Source organism: Manacus candei, unplaced genomic scaffold (assembly GCF_025592945.1).
Source record: "Manacus candei isolate 608988 ecotype Guabito, Panama unplaced genomic scaffold, ASM2559294v1 h1tg000077l, whole genome shotgun sequence".
Taxonomy (NCBI): domain Eukaryota; kingdom Metazoa; phylum Chordata; class Aves; order Passeriformes; family Pipridae; genus Manacus; species Manacus candei.
In genome coordinates, this window is record NW_026138125.1 from 1,002,130 (window position 1) to 1,022,966 (window position 20,837).

At 36.6% G+C, this 20,837-nt stretch overlaps 2 protein-coding genes across 7 annotated transcripts in view; one reads left to right on the forward strand and one right to left on the reverse strand.

The window, feature by feature from the left end:
- Positions 1 to 20,837, reverse strand: part of ACTR3 (actin related protein 3) — a 192,144-nt gene that overhangs the window by 43,968 nt on the left and 127,339 nt on the right. The gene's annotated exons all lie outside the window — the stretch shown is intronic.
- The window catches only part of SLC35F5 (solute carrier family 35 member F5), a 28,878-nt gene that overhangs the window by 678 nt on the left and 7,363 nt on the right, over positions 1 to 20,837 (forward strand). For 3 of the 6 annotated variants that reach the window (XM_051810289.1, XM_051810288.1, XM_051810292.1), the window contains exons 2-16: positions 3,016 to 3,086; positions 3,178 to 3,257; positions 5,663 to 5,804; positions 6,948 to 7,091; positions 9,339 to 9,401; positions 10,864 to 10,945; positions 12,266 to 12,456; positions 13,601 to 13,682; positions 14,431 to 14,518; positions 15,091 to 15,155; positions 15,510 to 15,614; positions 16,072 to 16,231; positions 17,723 to 17,813; positions 20,138 to 20,292; positions 20,745 to 20,833. In XM_051810289.1, coding sequence (XP_051666249.1) covers positions 5,670 to 5,804; positions 6,948 to 7,091; positions 9,339 to 9,401; positions 10,864 to 10,945; positions 12,266 to 12,456; positions 13,601 to 13,682; positions 14,431 to 14,518; positions 15,091 to 15,155; positions 15,510 to 15,614; positions 16,072 to 16,231; positions 17,723 to 17,813; positions 20,138 to 20,292; positions 20,745 to 20,826 — 1,443 coding nt within the window. In that variant the 5' untranslated portion in view covers positions 3,016 to 3,086; positions 3,178 to 3,257; positions 5,663 to 5,669 and the 3' untranslated portion in view covers positions 20,827 to 20,833. Of the gene's footprint in view, positions 1 to 49; positions 1,385 to 1,466; positions 2,341 to 3,015; positions 3,087 to 3,177; positions 3,258 to 5,662; positions 5,805 to 6,947; positions 7,092 to 9,338; positions 9,402 to 10,863; positions 10,946 to 12,265; positions 12,457 to 13,600; positions 13,683 to 14,430; positions 14,519 to 15,090; positions 15,156 to 15,509; positions 15,615 to 16,071; positions 16,232 to 17,722; positions 17,814 to 20,137; positions 20,293 to 20,744; positions 20,834 to 20,837 lie in introns of those variants that run through there. The other 3 variants (XM_051810290.1, XM_051810291.1, XM_051810293.1) reach the window with 3 other exon arrangements.

Here is a 20,837-nt window from a genome sequence, read left to right on the forward strand (position 1 = left end):
TGTGTGTGTGTGTGTGTGTGTGTGTGTGTGTGTGTGTGTATGTGTGACTCGGTGCCGCCGCCCCTCGGCCCCGTCCGCCTGTGACAGCGGCGCGGGGAAGGCGCTCTGCGCTCTCCTCCTCGGGCAGCCCCTGCCCGGGATAGAGGGGGTGCGTACGGAGGGGTCCCGCTCTGCCCAGAGCCAGCGTGTGGCAGGAATAGTGTGGCAGGAGCAGGGAAGTGATTCCGCCCTGAACTCGGCACTGGAGAGGCCGCACCTCGAGTGCTGTGCCCAGCCCCGTCACCTCTCACTGCAGGAAAGGCACTGAGGAGCTGGAGAGAGTCCAGAGAAGGGCAACGGAGCTGGTGAAGGGTCTGGAGCACAAGTCCTCTGAGGAGCAGCTGAGGGAGCTGAGCGGAGGATCAGCCTGGATAAGAGGAGGCTCAGAGGCGACCTTATTGCTCCCTACAATTTCCTGACGGGAGGTTTTAGCCGACTGGGGTCGGGCTCTTCTCCCGGGCAGCCAGTGACAGGACGAGAAGACACAGTCTTAAGTTGCGCCATGGGAGGTTTAAGTTGGACATTTGGAAGAAATTCTTTACAGAAAAGATGATTAAACACTGGAATGGGCTGCCCAGGGAGGTGGTGGAGTCACTGTCCCTGGAAGTGTTTGAGGAAAGATTGGATGTGGCGCTCAGTGCCATATTCTGTTTGACACGGTGGTGTTTGATCATAGGTTGGATTTGATGATCTCAGGGGTGTTTTCCAACCTGATGGATTCATTGATTCTGAGCTGGCACCGCTGTCCTGCCTCTCCTGGGGTGTGGGGGGGGAGGGGGTCTGTGCACCCTCTGCTTGGGCTGCAGCTCTCTTTGCTCCAGTGGTCTCTAGTATTTTAGCTGCAAGTGCAGGATACTTATCTTTCCTCTTCCAAGATCCCAAGGGCTCGATCCACATTTCTTTCTCCTCAGGCATCCACTTATCTCTAAGTGCATTAAGGAGACTTACTCATTTCCTTCCCTCTCTTCCCGCTACTTTCCCCCAAAGATACCAGTGACAGGAAGGAAGGAGGAGACCCTCCCTTAACTCTGAGTATGGTGATTCTGCCGATTTCTTCTGTGCCTGGAGGGCTCAGCTTTCAGCTGCCAGTGTCCCGTTGAAAGCTGCCCTGCTGGTCCTTATCAGGGATACGTGGCTGTATATCCTGTGACAAAGCAGATATGTTTAGTCCTTGCCCTAGACAAGATTAGATCTGCAGCATGTGAAAGGGATGTCATATGTAATCCTCAGCTGATGTTAAATATATAGCTACTGGTGGCTCGAGATTGCCTGGTACGTGGTAACACCTTGGCAGCTTGACATGGGGTTTTTTCTTCTGATGTTCCTGGACGAGCAGGAGAAGGAGGTCAGTGTCAGTTCCATTGTCAGCTTTCACTCTGCAGACCTGAAACTTGTGTGTTTCTAACTCAGTGCGGTCCGAGTTGTTCATGTCCAGCAGGGTCGCAGCCTTGCTGAGGTGACATGAGAACGAACTGAGAACTGTGTGCTTGGATACTCTGGTAGCTGGTAAAGACTCTGAAGTATGCAATAGGTTAATATTTTGTGTTACTAGTTCTGTGTAAGAAACGTTGTTTCATGAATTTTGGGCAAGTGCTGGATAGGAAGCTTGAATTTCAGGTGTTCCTTTTATCCTTAGATACCAGGATCCAGCTATGCCATGACAGTTTGACAGTATAACTGTTACATTGTGTAGTGCCAGATTCCTAAAATGTCTCTTTATGTTAAGCTAAATTCTCTTGTTTTGGTAATACAATTAACGTCCCTTCTGTTCAAACTTTGGTGTTGTATAACTTTTTACTTAGCTAGGAACAGCGATCTCTTGTTGCAGTACTCAATACTGGCATGGAAAACTTGGCTTCTTGTTTTCTGGATCTTTTGCTTCACTATATTTTAAAGATCCTACAGGAAACTTTCTTTGAGTAAAAATGACAGGGCTGTAGTGAATGTAATAGTTGTGTTGCATAAGGCTCAGCTCTCCACCTCTCCTGGAGATTCTTGCCTTTTTTCTCATCTCGTGACACCCTTTTTAGTGGAGGTCAGGGCTGTGTTAGATTAACATTGATTTAATGTACATTTCCTATAGGTGTAAAATAAGTTTACTTTCAGATTTTTTCTGGTTGGAGTGAAAGCAGTGTCTCTGTTTATCTTATCTCAAAAGTAATCAAATGTGAAACAAGAGTCACCTGATGACAGTACATGTCAAAGGGGGGAGGAGGTTGTATCCTAGAACTGGTATTATTGGAGCAGCCGGTATAACTGGAAAAACTAAACCCATTTCTTCTGTGTGCAAGCCTTATCTTGGTATGTTGTCTTTCAAATTGTATATGAAATAATCTTGAGTAAATACAAGGAAGAATTTGAAGTTGACTTGCTCACACCATGGTTTGTGACTGAGCTGCTGTTCTCGGTCTCTTGTCATTCTTGTTATGTACTCTTTGATTTTTTTATTTTTCTTTTGGGGCAGGAGGGGCTGTATTTTCCTCATAGAACAGATGCAATACTTCTGTTTTGCAATTATTTGGCAGTTCTCTGGCTTATAATGTTCTCTTCCCTAACTGTCAATGCAATAGAAGTGATTTCATAATTTGTGAGTTTCATGTGATTTTTCTTTTTTTTGGGTGGAACTTTTAATGTGGAAAAGTGATAATCTGCACAAAGAAATATTTAATGCTAATAAAATAAGATTACACATGAAGTGTCAATGATGCAGTTATACATTCTGCCCTCAGAGGTTGCTTGTTGCATGTTTGGAACAGCAGAGTTTGACAGGCTGCTGAGCCTGGTGGCTTTAGTGCAATCATCTATGTGAACATACATTGTAGACTACATAATGAGACCATTTTTTGTATTTTTTTTGTATCATAAATTAAAGCAGTGACTCTACTTACATGATCTAAAATACTGCAACATTTTAAAACCAAAGTAGAGTGTCATGACAAGAAATGTTAAGTATATTTTTAATTGGTTTTTTTTCAGAAGATCTTCATGTAACTGGCTTAAAAATGGTTCCACAAGATGACGGCACCAAATCTAAGACTGTGGAAATGGTAAATAAATGAATAAAAAAAACACTTTAGAAGATCTCCATGCTATTTGCTGAAAATGTTTTAAACTTTGCTTTTTTTTTTTTCATTTTAGGAGACTATCTTCACTTTGACATGATGTGTGAAGCTTTTTAGTCAGCATTTTTTCTTTCTCTTTTACTGTTATTGTGAAAGGTACGTATGAGAAAAGTAAATCTTATTCTTTTGTGTTCATTTTTGTAAGACCATATTACCCTCAACGTACAGAAGCCAAACATAAAGAAATGTGTGGAGATGTATGTCATTGCAAGTTCATCAGTACTGGTACTTTGTTAATTAGTAGGACAATGTATCTGTCTAAAACTTCTCAAAATAGTAGTTTCTATCTGTCTTTGCATTTTGTGTGATGTTTTACAGGGTTTTAATCCTGTCCTAAAACTTAGTATATCAGTTTCCATAGGGTTCTGTTTTTCTGCTGAGCATTATGGGTATTTTAAGTATTGCCTATAGCTTGAAGGTGCATCGTGCTGCACAATGAGGACTTTGTACTCACCCTTTCTCCATAAGCTTTTTGCCTTGTTATGGAAGAATCAAGCAAAGGGCTATATTAGGCACACAGAAATGTTAAACAGACACTTTGTAGTCAGATGGAAAGTAATAGCTGCTCTTACTGTAACGTACAAAAAATTTCAACTTCAAGACATAATTATGGGCTCTTTATTTAGAATTTTAGAATCTACTTATCATGAGTACAAAGGAAATGGTACTGTGTAGTTAGACTGTGAATAACTTTATATGTAACTTCCCTAAGAAGTAGTGGATATTCTATCATTCTTTACTTCCTTCCTGCTGAGGGACCTTAGAGCAAGGGATTTGTACAAGCCTGATGTAGACAAGCTGAGTACAATACTGAGCAACTACAGACTGTGCACAATATCTTTGCATGATCTCTGTTCACAGTGTTTATGTGCTATACCCTTTGAAGCCGTTTGTGGTGAGAACAGAAAAGCTGTAGATGTGAGCATCTGATGTAGAGACATCCAGTTTATCAGGCTACTGCTGCTCCTTCCTGTCTCCAGCTGTATCTCCCCCTCCTTCCTGCAGCACGTAACTGGTGGGAGACAGGAGTGGGTTCCGTTTCTAGTACACCTTAATACTGTTCATGAATTGTGCTGTAGCCTGACATGGTATGACATTTCTTCCTTCCAGCTCATTTGAACCCTTTCATGCCCACCTTCCATTTTAGCTTCCTATTATGCAACCACATGAGCAATTTTTAGGCTGTATATAATATAACTTAATGGTTCATAGGCTGTTAGTCATAATAAAATGAAGGCAAAGTTTGTAGAGTATAATATGTAGCATCTATTAGACCAATTCATAAAACCTGAAAAAATCTTTATAAGCTTTCAAGCATGAAAACCTTTCTGTTAGTTTGCTCGAGTTTAATACACCGATTTATTCTCTCTTTTGGGAACAAATGTTTCTCCTTTATTCCTTATCCAGTAAAAACTGTAATTCCTTACTGAGCCTTTCATAACTTTGCCCCTCCCTACTTACAGACTTCTGCTTTCTTTTGTCAATCCCGCCATTCTGTCAGGAAAGCAGAGTAATTATCCAGAACTGATGCCCACACATGGAATATATCAGCATAGATCTAGTGGTATAATTACACTTCAGGAACTCTGCCTGTTCATTTTTCTTTGGAAAGAAGCCCTTTGAGAAATGGAGGAAAAAGCATCAAGATTTGAACATGGCAGAAACTGTATTGTAAAGGAGAGGCATGAGTCAAACCAAGAAACAAAGCCATTATCTCCAATATACTTATGCATATCTGGGCATTTGAATCATTAATCTGAGGAACAGGCTGCTCTGGAAAAAAGAAATGGAGCTTCCTTACTGAAGACATTGTGACACTGTCTTTTTCATAAATAATTTTTAAATAATGAAGAGATAGTAAGTATTTGTAAAAATGGAAAAAACAAAGTTTAATTTAAATTCATCAAACTGTGTTAGCAAAGTAGATCACCTCTATTTACTGGGAAAATCAAGAACTGCTCTGTAAAGGTGACTTTTTAAAGTTTACAATCAATGTTTCTTCTTTTTTTTTAAACTCTTCATGGTTTGAGGGATCATAATTTACCCAAATGTCCTGCTATGACTTTGGAAATGTTTGTTGAATACTTAAGTTTAAACATGTTTCTGACTACCTTTAGCAGAATTATATTTGACCCAAGACATCAAACTTATTTCTACTGTCAGGTACCTGAATTTACCAAAACATAGTAGTTTCAAATTTAGCAGAACTTGTAACCTAGAAATTCCAAGAAGGCATTTTATGTGTTACCTACTTGTGCTTACTTTCAGTGCTAGAGCAGTTGATAAATTCTCTAAAAGTCAAGATTTACTTTCTGATTGCCCCAATGAACATTTCATGCCATATCTGTCAAAGATCTGCTTTTTAGCGAGCACAAGCATATGAGTACTTACATATGGGCCCAGTTCACGTATATGAAACACTTATCCTGCTGTTTATTGGGGGTTTTTTGTGTCACTGTTTGTAATCTTCTGGTGTTTGTTTCTTTATTGACCTTAACCAGGTTACAAATGGTGTGGGTTTTTATCATGAACCGAATGAGCTCCCAGAGCAGTTCATCCGCTCAGCGTCGGCGACTGGCTCTGGGAATCGTCATCCTCCTCCTCGTCGATGTGATATGGGTTGCCTCTTCGGAACTCACTTCTGTAAGTACTGCTCCACACATCTGAAAGGGAATATAGAAGCCTGTTGAAGAGAAAGATGCAGCAGAAACATAGTCACTCAAACACTCAGTGGGTGGTGTTGTGTAATGTTCAGCCTTTTCAGTAAGGGGAAGGTGATACCCTTTGGGTTAGTGAACCAGCCTGTATCCACTAAAAGTTATAAGATCAACTCAGTGACTGCTGCTTTTGAGACAGAAGGTGTTACTGATGACTTTAAAATAGAACAGCATAAGCTCATAACTACGTACTGTAAATAGGGAGTTTGTTTTGTTTATTACCATAATGATTAAAATAATGCCCATATGTTTCCCAAAAAGTAGTAAACAAGGTGTAACGTGGCAGGCTGGTGGTGGATTGTAGATCAGGGCATATAGAAGTCCAGGATGAAAGGACTCAGGTTATGGAGTTTAAGCCTTGTAATTGCATCTAGTTCATATGTTCACCATATTGAAACTTTGTGGTATTTGCTTCCTGTTGAGTTTTAGGACTTAAAATAGAACTTTAGCAATGGAAATTGAGTTTTTAATAAATTCTGATCAAATTCAGGTTTCTGAACTGTCTTTAAGTTGTTATGTTTTATATCAGTCTTGAAATTAAACATATACAAATGTTTGTGCTTAACATGTTGTATTATTAATAAAACATTTTTTCCAATGAGCCAATGGAATTGCTATTGATACTGAAATGTTACTTAATCAAAGTACTCTTCTCTAATTTTTGATTACTGTATTATTGCTTACAAAAGGGGTCTTTAATTTAGAAAATATTTGTATATAAATGTATTTTCAGACCTATTTGAGTTCAGTGGCATATAAACATATTATTCGGTTAGATACAAGTAATAAATAATTTTTTTCTGTGACATTATGTTCTACAAAATGGCTCAGTGCCTTCTTGTTGGCAGTAGAAATAGCTTGGAAGGGGGTACCCCCAGAACAAGTAGGGCACGTGGTTGTTTTGGTCATAATGCTGTCTTTTTGGGAAGCAAAATATGTATATATGTATATATGTATATTATATAACAAATATACTGTTCTGGAGTATATTCTCACACCTGTTCATTCATTTTTGTGAATTCTCACCTATTTGGTAATTTTGGATACTACAATTATTTTCTTTCCACAGTATGTTTTTACAAAGTACAACAAACCTTTTTTCAGTACGTTTGCAAAAACATCCATGTTTGTTCTATACCTCTTGGGATTTATTGTTTGGAAACCATGGAGGCAACAGTGTACTCGTGGGTTTCGTGGAAGGCATGCAGCCTTTGTAAGTATCATAACTCTGTAAATGTTGTGGTATTTGTTTAAGTTTGTATGAAAAAAAGCTTAAAATAGGGACTAGAGAGGAACAAAGTTTACATATTTATGAAATAGTACTTTCAGAAAAGTAATTATAAACTGAATCCTAGCACAGGCGGACATGGCAGTCTTGTTGTTGTCTTGTGAAAGAATGAAAGGAAAGGAAAAAGCAATATGAGATGAGCCAGGAGTCATAAGAAATGCTTTACTGGGCCAGACCATTGACCTGTCTAACCTGGTATTTAATTGTGGACAGTTGCAGAATATAATTCCTTTTAAGAAGAGCTAATGAGCCTCACCACTGCTGGCTGTTGCTTCTCTTTTATTTCCCCTACAACTGTAAGCAATGGAATCAGAATTTGGACTCTGTAGTTGATTTTTAGTACTGACTCTTTTTGTCTCTGGCACAACTATGAACTGTTTGCTAAGAGGTTTTGAGGGTTTTGAAGTTATATTTAGTAAGAGTGATAGAATTATGCTTTTGTTGTTGTTAATACTGGTTTTTTATAGCCTTTATGCATGAGTGACCTTCCTTTGCCCATTCTAGAGCTAGGCATAGTTTGTGCTAGAGTCTAAAATTATTGTTATATGACAGAATTTTTTTTTTTTTTTTTTTTTTTGCAAGGAAATTAAGAGATGCTGGGAAGGGCACTTGTTCTGTGCCAGTGTTTCAGAATGCTGAACAACAGGACTCAGGAAGCAGTGAGGCATTTGGCCTGATATTAATCTTGCATTAAAAGAACAGAAAATGTGATCCAAGAACATGCTGTTAATCAACATGTTGTTATAGAAATGAGCTTATATGAAAGGAACAGACTTCAGATCTTCTGGATATATTAAACTGCACTGATAGCGACACTATCATAATTAAATTTAAGCATTACATGACTTTTAGCCAAATTATTTTTATTTAAAAAAAAACAGACCATAAAGAACAAAAATAACCCCAGAAAAATAAACATTTTGGGGTTTTTGTTTCAGATTTTGAGTTAAACTCAAAGAACATTTACAGATGGCTGATATCTTGACATAATCTTTGCTAGATCAATGCCAAGTGTCTGTGCATAGTATGGCACGTGTTAGACTTGATGTTGTTCTGGATCTTCATAAGATAATCAGGACATAAACAGAGCTTACAGTTTCTTTATTGGCAGTAATGTCAAATTAGGGTGATGTGCAGAACAATTATACTGACCAAATTTATTAATCTGAGCACATAAGTAGAATAATAAGAATAAGATGCTGCCTAATGTGAGTTGTAGTGGTTACATTGACCAGCTGAATCTTGTGCACTGCTCTCTCTAAGAGAGATAGTATGATCTCATGAACTGGACAGCTAGGAATAAGAGTGCTCAGTCTGTCACGTGTGTGGCACTCATGACACTGCTACTGGAATCTCACTATTTTTCCTTTCTAATCCTATCAAAAAATAATATTAAAATAATTTGTAGGAAATAGCCATTACTTTGATGTTAGTCTATTTCAAAAGAACAGTGCAGACAGGACTGTAGTGTGAAGTTAGAAGACTCCCTCCCTCCCAGGGAGTGTAGTTAAATATTCAACTGTATAATCATTATAAGTGTCTTTAAAATGCCTTGTGTTTATTAATCTGGAACAAAAATACATTTATAGGGTTTTGTTTCAATAGTGATTGCTTGGGTAAACACTCACACCTTACATTTAAGTCCTCTTCCATATTAGAGATTTTGTTTAATAGATTGCTACCTTTGTTTAATAGATAATGGTAGAACAGCAACGTGCAGGTCGGGGAACAGGGGTTGGTGTGGTGCAGAAAGAAAGGGAGAAAGTGGTACTTGACCTCATCGTGTTGTTAAAACTGAGGCAGAGTCCCACATTTTTAAGCAAAGGAACTCTGCCTCAGTAAAATGAAGAAAGAAGCAGCTTGTTGTTAATTCCTGCACATGTGAAGCATGTCTTGCTAAGACTAAACAGGTTTTGGCTTTCTTAACAACCTCGTCCTGCATTCATACCTGAGTAGTTGAATTCAGTGGGGTTCTCCAAGAGATACAAGAAAATACCAAAATTATTTACTGAACTTGTAAACCCTCTTGGTAATGGGGAGGAGGGTTGAGGGGAGAGAGGGAATTGTGACAGAAATATGGAAAAAGTAATTAAAAAACTTATTCTGAAAACAATTCAGTTGTTAATAACTCTACCTTGATAGTTTTTATTACATTTAAAGTTCTGTAATTAGTTTGCAGATGCTGAAGGTTATTTTGCTGCTTGTACAACAGATAACACTGTAAACAGTTCTCTGGTAAGTGCCTGAATTTGTGAAGATCAATGCTTTACAATAACATGGCACCACTAACCTGAATTACTGATTTTAAAATATGGTAGTCTTAAATGTTAAAGTTTTTGGCAAAGGGGGTTGGTAACTTATATGTTACTAATAAGTGCTGCAAACGATGACATGGCTTATTATAAGAAATACAGGTTTCTCAGCTCAATAAAACACTTTTGAATGTTTCTGTAGCAGTTTGTCAAAGAAATACTATGTCATACAAAGGAAACCTTTAAATATTCAGCTCAGTACCTGCCAAAGCCACATATGGAGAGCTGGTGGTAAAGCTAAATAGTTTTCAAGTCTAAAATATACAACAGAATCATTCAATCAGTGGAGTATTTTGTACACTGTGATCCTGCATTGCATTTTGAGAGAGAATCAGACTCAGTTTCAGTGTCAGTCCTGATAAGCTGCACTGCCAGGCAGCATTTTTGGGGTGATTTTCATCATCCAAAGATGATGGTTTGTTATGCCCCTGTTGATCACAGGTTACTGCTTAATCAGTGTACCTGAATCAGAGGGCCACATGCAGAAATGTATCCAAACCACAAAACTTTTAAAGTTTGCACCATCTCTGTAACAGAATAGGGGGATGCAATTGAGTTGAAGAATTATTTTCAGACATATTCTTCATTTAATTTTTGGTTGGGTTTTTTTTCCCAACTTTATCTATCTACATTTAAGAATAAAGTCTTAGTCTGCTCGATTTGTTCAGATCACTACACTCTAGAATCTTGGACAATTTTGCATTAATTTAAACATCCACAAAAATTCTGGTCCTTAACAAGGAGCCTAATTAAAATGCAACTACCAGATCTTTTCCATTACTTCACTCTTTGTGATGGTTTGAACAGCACGACTCTTACAATTTATTAATTCAATCTAAACAAGCAGTTTAAAACTTGTCTTGTTAGCAGAAGTTTTAATTGCTTAAAATACTTCTAAGTGTCTTATATGTTGGAGTTCCTTTCCCAAAGTTTTTTGACGTTTAGTTCTAGTTTGTGAGAAAATGAGAACATAGTAATTTTTGTATATATATTCTGTATTTTCTAGTTTATGTTTGTAATTTAAAATTTGGACAGAAATTATAGTTCTAATAAACATCTGTGATATTGATCAGTTATTTTATAATTTTAAATCAGTAGGTTTGAATTTTCTGGTCATAATTTTTGTGTTCATGACGATATACACAGAAGTGCAGTGTTCTCTCTGAATACTGCATTTTACCAACATGTGCAAATATATTATATACATTATGCATGCACATTTTTGACAAGTCTATGCACTGTGTTCAAACCCACTTTGAGTTTGATTCTGTTACTATTCACCAAGCTTTTCTTTATTTAGTTTTCAAATTTGCTAGATTAGTTCTACTGCTTATAATTTAAATATCCCTCTTAACTGTATTTTTACTTATACCGATTCATTGCAGAGTGAACCTTTATATGTTCCTGTAAAGTTTCATGACTTGCCAACTGAAAAAAATGGCAGTAATAATAGTGATGCAGAGAAAAGTGAGTAAAGACTTTTGGAATGCTGAAATGTTAGTTCTTTGGTGAAGGAAGTACTTTCTTCTTTAGTATAACTGCTGTCATGTTGCAGGTCTCGCCTCCCCCTTTCCCCCCCCCTTTTTTTTTTTCCCCTTTCCTTAAATCTCTTATTGCATGAATTGCAGTCTCATATATTTATTTTCAGGTAGAGAAAACATAGGCCTATCGTTCAGTTTACCTTTCTTGGTCACTACAGATCCAGCCTATGTTTATCTCAAGGGACCAACTGGGTTCAATACTTGTGATTCTTTCCTTCTGGGCTTGTATGACCAGCAGCAGTGAGTCAGCCTCTGGAAAAACAAGCTATTGTCCTTTTTAGAGCAGGAGCAAAGCAGTCAAAGTAAGAATTTTAACAGTCTCTGTGCATTCTGATTTTATTTAAGCCTCACTATCTTGTGATAGTATCTGAAACAGGCCTAATTGTCCCAGACAGTTGTAGAAAAGTTAACTGTCAAAGAAGGCAATTATCTGATCCTCAGCAAAAGAGTCCCTGCTTATAAAAGGCAAAGTCTCTTCTTTAATTTCTAGATGTTAAGAACCACTTTGGTAGCCCCTGCTGTCCTGTGACAATGTGCTCCAATCACTTCAGAGTTGTTTAAACCGTAGCTTTTCCCTTCACATTTTTTAGGAAATAAGGTATTTTTTCATATTGAATTAGGATAACATTTACATGTAGTGTGTAGTGTAATGTTTTCTTTACACAGAAAACTATTGATACTTACAATACACTTATGAATAAGAGCTCATCCTGGTTAGCAAGATTAGTTAGAGGGTGGTTTTCAAAAGGGCAAGTGACTTTATGATCTCTGCTAAGCTTTGAGGTCTGTTGGACTCTCATCTTCTGAATGAAACATTATCCTTACAGTTAGGTGTAGTTGTGTGCAAGTCTGGGCTGTTTGGCTGCTAAACAATTAAAGAAAATCTTATGTGTAATATTTTATCAATATGGAATAATTCCTATCTAAAAATTTGTTGTTACCTTATGTTGGATTTTTTGACAGGGAGCAGAGATGATGCTTTTCAGTGAGGTTTTTGTGGGTGGACAACTGTACTGATTGAAAACAGTAATTGTGCTTTGTCTTATTAGTAGCTTCTTGAGTAGTAAAATACTAGCGTTTATTAAAAAATAATGGCATGTCTTCTATTTGGATAAAAACCTGTTATTTGTGTAGCATCGTAATCAATGCTGTATTGGAACATGTTGGTTTTGTTTACATGTTGTGTCGGCTCAAGAAGTTTAATGATAATATGAAGCTTTTTTCTTTCTTTTTTTTCCTTCTCCAGCTCCCAAAAAGCCTCGTGTAAGGTTCAGTAATATTATGGAGATCCGACAGCTCCCATCAAGCCATGCATTGGAAGCCAAGTTGTCTCGCATGTCATATCCAACAGTTAAGGAGCAGGAATCAATACTAAAAACTGTAGGAAAACTCACTGCAACTCAAGTAGCAAAAATTAGCTTTTTCTTTTGCTTTGTGGTATGTTCTCCATTCTTACACATAAATATCATTAAAACTTGTATAATATTAGTGAAAAAGTATTGAGGTGACTTGTATTCTTAAAGCCTTGTGTCATAAATGTGGTATAGGAAGTAAGGCTTTCCTGGTGCTGGACATGAAGGTGCAAGATTTCCTTATGAGTCTGTTGGTTGCTGATATTTCTGCATCATGCCTTAGTTCTGGGGGGAGAGAGAGGTAACAGTGGCATGATTTTTGAGACAGTAAAAATGTAGAGAGCAGATCAGTGACACCTTTTCCAGAAGCAGCTTCACTGATACTGCCAAATAGGTTCTATGTAATGTGGACCCACCACAGCTTTTGCTCAGGAAGTACTGCTCTTTAAACATTATTATTATTACTGTCATCATCAATAATAATAACACTGCTGGAAAATGATAGTTTAATTTTTTCTAGGGTAGTGTTTTCATATTCAAAATAAATCCTGTTTATGCTGTTCAAGCTGTTACTGGCATGTATATGTATTTCTTTTTGGGCTGTATGAATATTTCCACTAAGACTAGAGAGTGGTTACTTCCCTCAGAATATATCTGAGATCTTATTAATGAGATCTCAATCAATAAATGAGTAAACACTTGCCATTTTATTCCTTTATGAGAGAATTAACAAATATTTTTTAGGTATTGAATAGAAGTGATGCTTGCTTTTTACAGTAGAGATGTGTCCAGGGTTTTAAGTACTCTAAAAATTTAAACTCATTAGGCTGACTAATGTTCCGTGCATTCCTGAAATTTCTTTGCAGCCCTTGCGCAGTTATCATCTGGAAGCACTTCCAAAACAAGTTAAAAGTACCTTTAGTTACTACAGAATAGCTATTATAATGTCATTTTAATTATTTTTAGGTTCTGAAGTATGTTATTTCATTATTAAACATGTACTTTTATATGGTTGGTTTGGGCTAGTTCTAAGTGCACTGCTATCTTTTAATGTACTTTCCCCTTTAATAGAAGTTAGAAATCACTTTAAGGTAAAAATCATGTTCTGATTTTATTTTTGGATGACCAGTTGGGGGTTTTTTTGCTTTAAGTAGAATTTTATTGCGCTGAGCAACTTAAACTCTGTTGCTGCTACTCATATAAAACAATTATTTTTCCTTTTTCCCCAGTGGTTCTTGGCAAATTTCTCTTACCAAGAAGCTCTGTCAGATACCCAAGTTGCCATAGTTAATATCTTGTCATCAACCTCTGGTAAGATTTATTTACACCACCAGATATGCCTTCTAAGGCTGTTTATAACATAAAAATCTGTTTGGCTACAATGGACTTGTGTAATGTTTTACCTGTGGTTTTGGCTTAAAACCATTGAATATGTGCATTTAAGAAAGTCATTATATATTTGCAGAGGTTTAGGGTACCTTCATGTTCTCCTACTTTTTGAGTTCGTGTGTGTATTTCTGCAGTTATGTCTGTGTATTAAAAAGATATTTTGGGAATGTAATAGCTCTAAAGGAAAGGTGGTATAACTGTTTATCTTGCTAATGATTGTTTTTTAAAAAATGGGTTTAGAGGTAAAGAACTTAAACCACTTAAATATTATGCATATCATATGCTTTACAGGTTTTATGCAAGGCTCTAATACAAGCTTTAGAGTATTTAAACTATGTGACAGTACATATTTGGAGAATTAACTTTTTTTGTTTTATAAAGTCAGTTTTAGAAACAGAATTATACAATCTGTCACTGACTTTTCTGACTTATTGCAGTTTATTTTGTTAGTATGGCTGGCCTTTTTCAGAGCTGAGCATGTATTTGCTTATCTGAGGATTCACATCACAAGGTGTTAATTTTCATAACAGTTCTGACTAAAATGAAGGATGTTAAGAACACGTAGTTAAAACAAGTACATGAAATATAAAGAAGAAACTGTCTGTGCAGTTTTCTGAACAAACTGGTGGCAAAACATGATTTTATAAACTTCTCTTAATTTCTCTTGCAGGGCTTTTTACATTAATCTTAGCTGCAGTCTTTCCCAGTAACAGTGGAGATCGGTTTACCCTGTCCAAATTATTAGCTGTTATTTTAAGGTAAGATAATGGGATAGAACATTTGGTCAAAAATTGTCTGATACAGTGAGAGGACAACTGTACCTTACTATACTTGTGGTATCTGTGACCGTAAATTCTACACATCACTTTCTTAAAAATGCTCATTTCACAGATAAATTGAGCAAGTTGAATTAAATCTTTTTAAATACTTCATATCATGAACAGTTACCAAATCTCATTCTCCTGTAGGAAATTAAATTAACCAGGTTATTCTTGGAAATAAGTGAACTTATTTTCTTCTTGTTTAATTATTTTTTCTGTGTAAATGGGGAAAAAGGAAGTGGTTTGACATTCAGTGTTGTCAACCTGTTTCATTAAATGCCTGGTGTATTGTTCTGGGTGTTAAAAGTGGGGTTGGTTGGTTTGATTTTAGCTTAGGATCAGGCCTTAGCAATAGAGAACTCCTTTTGGCTTTCCAGAAGTGGATTTTGATTAAATAAAAATGCCTAAAGATAGAACTGTATTTTTATGTTTTTCTTTCTTTTTTTTTCTCTATTTGTCAAAAAGTTCCTGGGTTTAAGAAACCTTTTGCATTTCTTTTCTTTTGCTAGCATTGGTGGTGTGGTACTTGTTAACCTTTCTGGATCTGAAAAATCTGCTGGAAAAGATACAATAGGTATTTACTTATGGTTTTTAATCCTGGAACATGCAGTGATGAGTACCATCTTCTGACAGTACCAAGTAGTCATATAGCAAGCTCCATATTTCTTACTCATGTAACCTTCTACAATCTGGCTTTTTAGTTTGAACTTCTGAAACTTGTCATTTATGATAATTTTCCACTCTATGTATATAGCTTAATTGGGAAAGTATTTACATTTTTGAGCTCTACATTTTTCCATGCTTTTCATATATTAAGGGATTCTGTAATAAGCAGTTTCTGAGTGATGGTTTTGTAATAACTGTGTGTTTAGGGGAGTTGATCCTACTGTGCTTAACATGCTTAGCATGTCTTTTTCCATCTTTCCAGGTTCCCTGTGGTCTCTTGTAGGAGCAATGCTATATGCTGTGTACATAGTAATGATAAAAAGGAAAGTAGATAGAGAAGATAAACTTGACATACCAATGTTCTTTGGTAAGACTAAAAATAACTCTATTCAACATTTTAATTCGGTGTGTAATTAAATTGTTTGCTCTCAGGCACTGAACTGTGTATCAGGGGCTTAGAAAAGCCAAGGAAGTAGAGAAAGCCTGTTATTCCTGTTAGGAGTACTTTAGGTACTGGTTGTGTGGATTGTTTCTTGTTTAAAACCTTAACAATGAGTGGTAACACTACCTGTGGGAATGCAGACAGCCCCTTTGACTTAATGAAATTCTAGAATTTTATTTTCAATTTAAAACCTGTAAATATCTGATGCAATTTTTGTTTGTGAATTTCAGGTAAAGTTTCTTATATTCATTTCATTTGAAAGATTTAAAATACTGCTTCATTGCTTGTTTTTTTTGTATGCATGTTGTCAGAGTTTAGATGAGATTTTGGTTATGTTGAAGGATATTCTTTGTGATTTACTTAAAACTGTTTTTATACTCAGGTTTTGTAGGGCTGTTCAATCTGTTGCTGCTGTGGCCAGGGTTCTTCCTGCTTCACTATACCGGGTTTGAAGCATTTGAGTTTCCCAACAAACTGATATGGATGTGCATTGTCATTAATGGCCTTATTGGAACAGTTCTGTCAGAGTTCCTCTGGCTGTGGTATGTACTACATACATTGAATATGGTTGACATAAATTATCTTACCTGTGTTCTCACATGTCGAAATGTCAGATTGTCTGGGTAGGTGGTTTTTCTTTGTTTTTAAAATTTTTTCTGTCCATATATGCAGCTTAAGTTAGAGGATGTCACCCATCATGTCAGAGTGTCCTGTTAGAAAGCCACAGCTAATTTTAAAAAGCAGGTGATGTGGTCTTGTAGTATTTATTAAAATCCTGTGTGCATAGCTCATTTTAGAATTGACATTTTGTGACAAAAACCCTTTGTGGTACAGAGTTGCTGTAGCAATAGGAGAGCATGAATTTCTGTTGTAACAGTTCTGTGACAATACTGCAACAAAAGATGTAGGTGGAGTTCCATGAAAACCTTTTTGTTTTGTTTGGGGGTGGGCGTGGGGGTTTGTGTCTCTTTTTGATTTTTTGGGTTTTTTTTCAGATTGAGTTTAAAGTTATTTAGGAAATCTAATCATGATAATTTTTGTTTATTGGCAAACTCTTACACCAGTCCTAATTATATATGCATTGTTCCTTTGAATTAAACTTGTTTATTGATGGAATATTTTTGTGATGTTAATGCCATCCTGTAAGATTACACTGCAGCTCAGTATCTGGTAAAAAGGTTAAGTGCAATATTTTAATATAGGTGAAATAACAAACAAACAAAATTTCCCAAAACCCCAAACATTGGCTCTGGTCCCAAAATCAAGTATTAGGATGGGGTTAAGTACATGGGTGTGCACAGTCTTCTTTTTGTGCAATTACTCAGAATGATAATCCAGTCAATCAAAGCATTAGCTTTATTTCCAGTTCCTTTTCCCTAGAGTTTTGGACTGGGACTAATTTCAGGGCTTGTGCTGACATCCTCCTTTTATCTGTCCAGTGTGCCACTAGTATGGTCCTCTTCACTTTCTTTGGAAGTAAATAATGCCATTTAACCTACTGCCACATACTGCCAACTATATAATGAAGGGATAGATATGACTCTTAATTTTAAGGGTTTTTTTAACCTGATGATAAGTTTTTATAGGTTTCCGTGCCATTTATTCATTTACAGTTTTCTGGTGGATGGGCTGGTTCTAATTCAGAAGCAGACAGTGCAGAGATACAGGAGTATTCTCTTGTGCTATAGAGAACCATGGTATAGAACCAAAATGCAGATTTTTCTAGATGAAGTTAAAGAATGTGAAGTAGGGAATTTTCCATCATCTCAAAAGGTTTATATGGGAATTAAACCTCACCCCAGAAGACATCAATTGTCTAGTTAGGAATTGTAAGCAGTTTCACAGATGGAGTGTGGGCGTGTGAGCTTTAATTTTTGATTATTAAAACAAACAATGACTGTTAAGCTTGATCAAATGCCTTCCTCATTTGATGTGTTACTTTGTCTTTTAACTTTTAAATAAGACCTTTGTATTATAATTATTATTTATTATCATTATTATTTTATAACTGTTATTATTTCATTGTCTTTCAGGGGCTGCTTTCTTACCTCATCTCTGATCGGCACACTTGCTCTAAGCCTTACAATACCTCTGTCCATCATAGCTGACATGTGCATGCAGAAGGTAATGTAATTCTACATTTTGAACATTATTTCTTCAAATTAAATGGCAGTATTATCTTTATTGATGTAGACAACGAGCAGTATTTTACTTCTGTCACCTGTTAATACTTGTTGAACTGCATTGGGATTGATGCTCTCTTGATATTGACAGTTACAGTAATTTTGCACTTTAAAGTGTGCTCTTGCACAAAATTGATTAAAGTGCAGCTTGTATGAAAAGTACCCAAAGTCATCAGCAGTACCTGGCCAGATACATTACCTTGAACAGGCACTTTTCAGAATTAAAGAACATCTGCAAATACAGCACACCTTAAATTCATACCTTTACAATTACAGAATTGTATGGACTGCTTATCTTGAAAGTACTCAATTAGTGACAAACCCAAAAACCTGCAGGTTTACCACAAAGGAATAAAGCAGCTACAAGAAGTTCTTTACTGAGATGATAAATCTCTATGTGAATTGGGGAGCAGTTTGGTCAGGTAACAGTTTAGCTAAAAATGATATCAATAAAAATGGGCAAAACTGACCAAATGCAGAACTAACTATACAATACTGCTGAAATTTTGAGTAGACTGGTGGCCTTGCTCTGCCAGCTGCTGCTTGGTTACACTGCTTTGATACTCATGACTCTTGTAGCAAATGCAATTGCTGTTTATTTTTAAGGTCTGTGCAAATATAAGTGTGAAAGTATGAGAAGAGAAAATTGCTGCCTGTGCCTGGAACATGGCTTAACTTGAGCATTCTCTGAGTAGGGTCTTCCCCAGAGCAAGTGGAGTTTGTGCATTGTCTGTGGTGGTTCAATTTGTGACTTGATTTCAGTCATCACATTTGAGGTTTTCCTTTTGAGACTTGTACTTGTTTGCATGGTACAAGAAATTAGTCAAGTAGACTTTGAGGTTTTTTTGTAGAAGTGCATTTGTGCAAGTGTGTCTCTGTTATACGAACATCTAAATATCCCAAGCCAAGCCCTACGCTTGCTGAAGTCTCAGGTGTCCAAATTGGGCTCATAGAAATTTAAGCTTCGAGCTGCTTCCTTAGTGCCTCTGGCCAGCCTTGTCTTTACTTAAAAGGAACCTACACAAGAACGACACTGTCATGACTAATAATGTAAAGATTGAAATAGTAATATATGCAGTCTTCGTATGACTGTCAAATGGCACGGTAGTTATACAGTGTGCATAATTGCTGACTTTCTGGATGTTATTCTGTAATAATCTAGCATAAATCTGAATCTTAAGAAATTACAACCAAGTTTTTGATGACTAATTAAATATTCCTTTTGGTAATTTACGTGTTTCTGAATTTCTGTTAGAAATCACTAAGAAAACACAAGGCTTAACAATTGCAGTTTATTAGAATTTTGAGGGTGACCATCAATGTTGGGTGCCAGATTTTCTCCAAATTCTTCAATTTTGGATATTTTCTCCACACGAGGGTGCTGTGCCCACAGTTTATGGCTCTTTCATCCTGAAAGGCAGGTCCCAGGCCGATTGTGCTCTTCATTTGGAATTGTAGAACCATGCAATGGTTTGGGTTGGAAGGGATCTGAAAGATCATCTAGTTCCAACCCCTGCCATGGGCAGGGACACCTTCCACTAGACCAGGTTGCTCAGAGCCCAGTCCAACTTTGCCTTGGACACTTCTAGGAATGGGGCAGCCACAGCTTCTCTGGGCAACCTGTGCCAGGGCCTCACCGTGCTGTAACCTCCTATAATTTTAAGTGTTAAACAGTATCAGAAGGCTGCTACTGAGTGTAGTAATAGATAGATAAAAGTAGCAGTATAGATACAAGTAGAATTTAGTTTAAATTGGGCAAATAATGTGCCCTGCCTTTTTTTTTTAATTAAAAAGAAAATTACTGTAAATTTCAAGTAGCAGAGTCTTTTTATGTGCATTTATATGCACTGACCAGTTACTGGTCAGTGACAGTATATTCATAGTGAATAGACAGGTGCACAAATCTTTCAGGTGAGATCTCTTATTCAGGATTTCTGAAGTGTCTAGTTTCTCCTTGGTACCAGAGAAACAGCTAAAAACCTAAAAATGAGACTCCTTGGAAATAGGAGTCTTCATTCACCTCACAATGCAAACAACATGTTCCATTGTAAAGAACGGATCAGTGGAAAAAGATATTAGCAGCAACAGTGGCTATAGAAATTGTACCAAATAACTCACCCAGTGTAAAATAATTCAAACTGCATCTCAAACTTACAATAATAATCTCAAACTTGCAATAATAATTATCCTAAATATGCAGCATGTTGTTTTTTTTTTTTTTTTTTTTAAACTGTTGAGTGAACGATGTTTGTGTTTTAATTCCAGGTGCAGTTTTCCTGGTTATTTTTTGCAGGGGCAGTACCTGTATTTTTTTCTTTTTTCATTGCAACTCTCTTATGTCACTATAACAACTGGGATCCAGTAATGGTGGGAATCAGAAGAGTTTTTGCCTTTATCTGTAGAAAACATCGAATTCAGAGGTAGGACAGTCACAAAGTATTATCCTATCTCTTCTCCAGCCTTTCCGTTAACCTATATTTTTTATAAGCTGCAGTACTCATACTCTATTTATTTTCAGCTGATTTTATATTCAGTAGTACTGATTTCTTAATAGTAGTAGTTACCAATCCATTTATTAACCTCTGCAATGCTCAGAAAATGGAAAGATGTGAAGTCTTTTTACCTTTTAAAAGAAATTTCCTAGTGGCTATCAGAGTTTTTCCTCTTAATGCCTTTATGTTAATTGCTATACCCAGAACATGCAGTGAAAATTGTGCAAACTTAAGTGTATTTGATGAACTTAAGGGGTCTTTGCATGTTTTTAATGGCTGCAGTTCAAACAACTAGTGTATTTAGTTAATTACTTTCGCTTCCTAACAACCAACTTAATATTACTGTGTTACTTTAAATAAATAAATTTGTTTCTTTTAAGAATGCCAGAAGAAAGTGAGCAGTGTGAAAGCCTCATTCCTATGCATAGTGTTTCACAAGATGGAGAGAGTTGCTGTTCATAGACAAAAGGTAT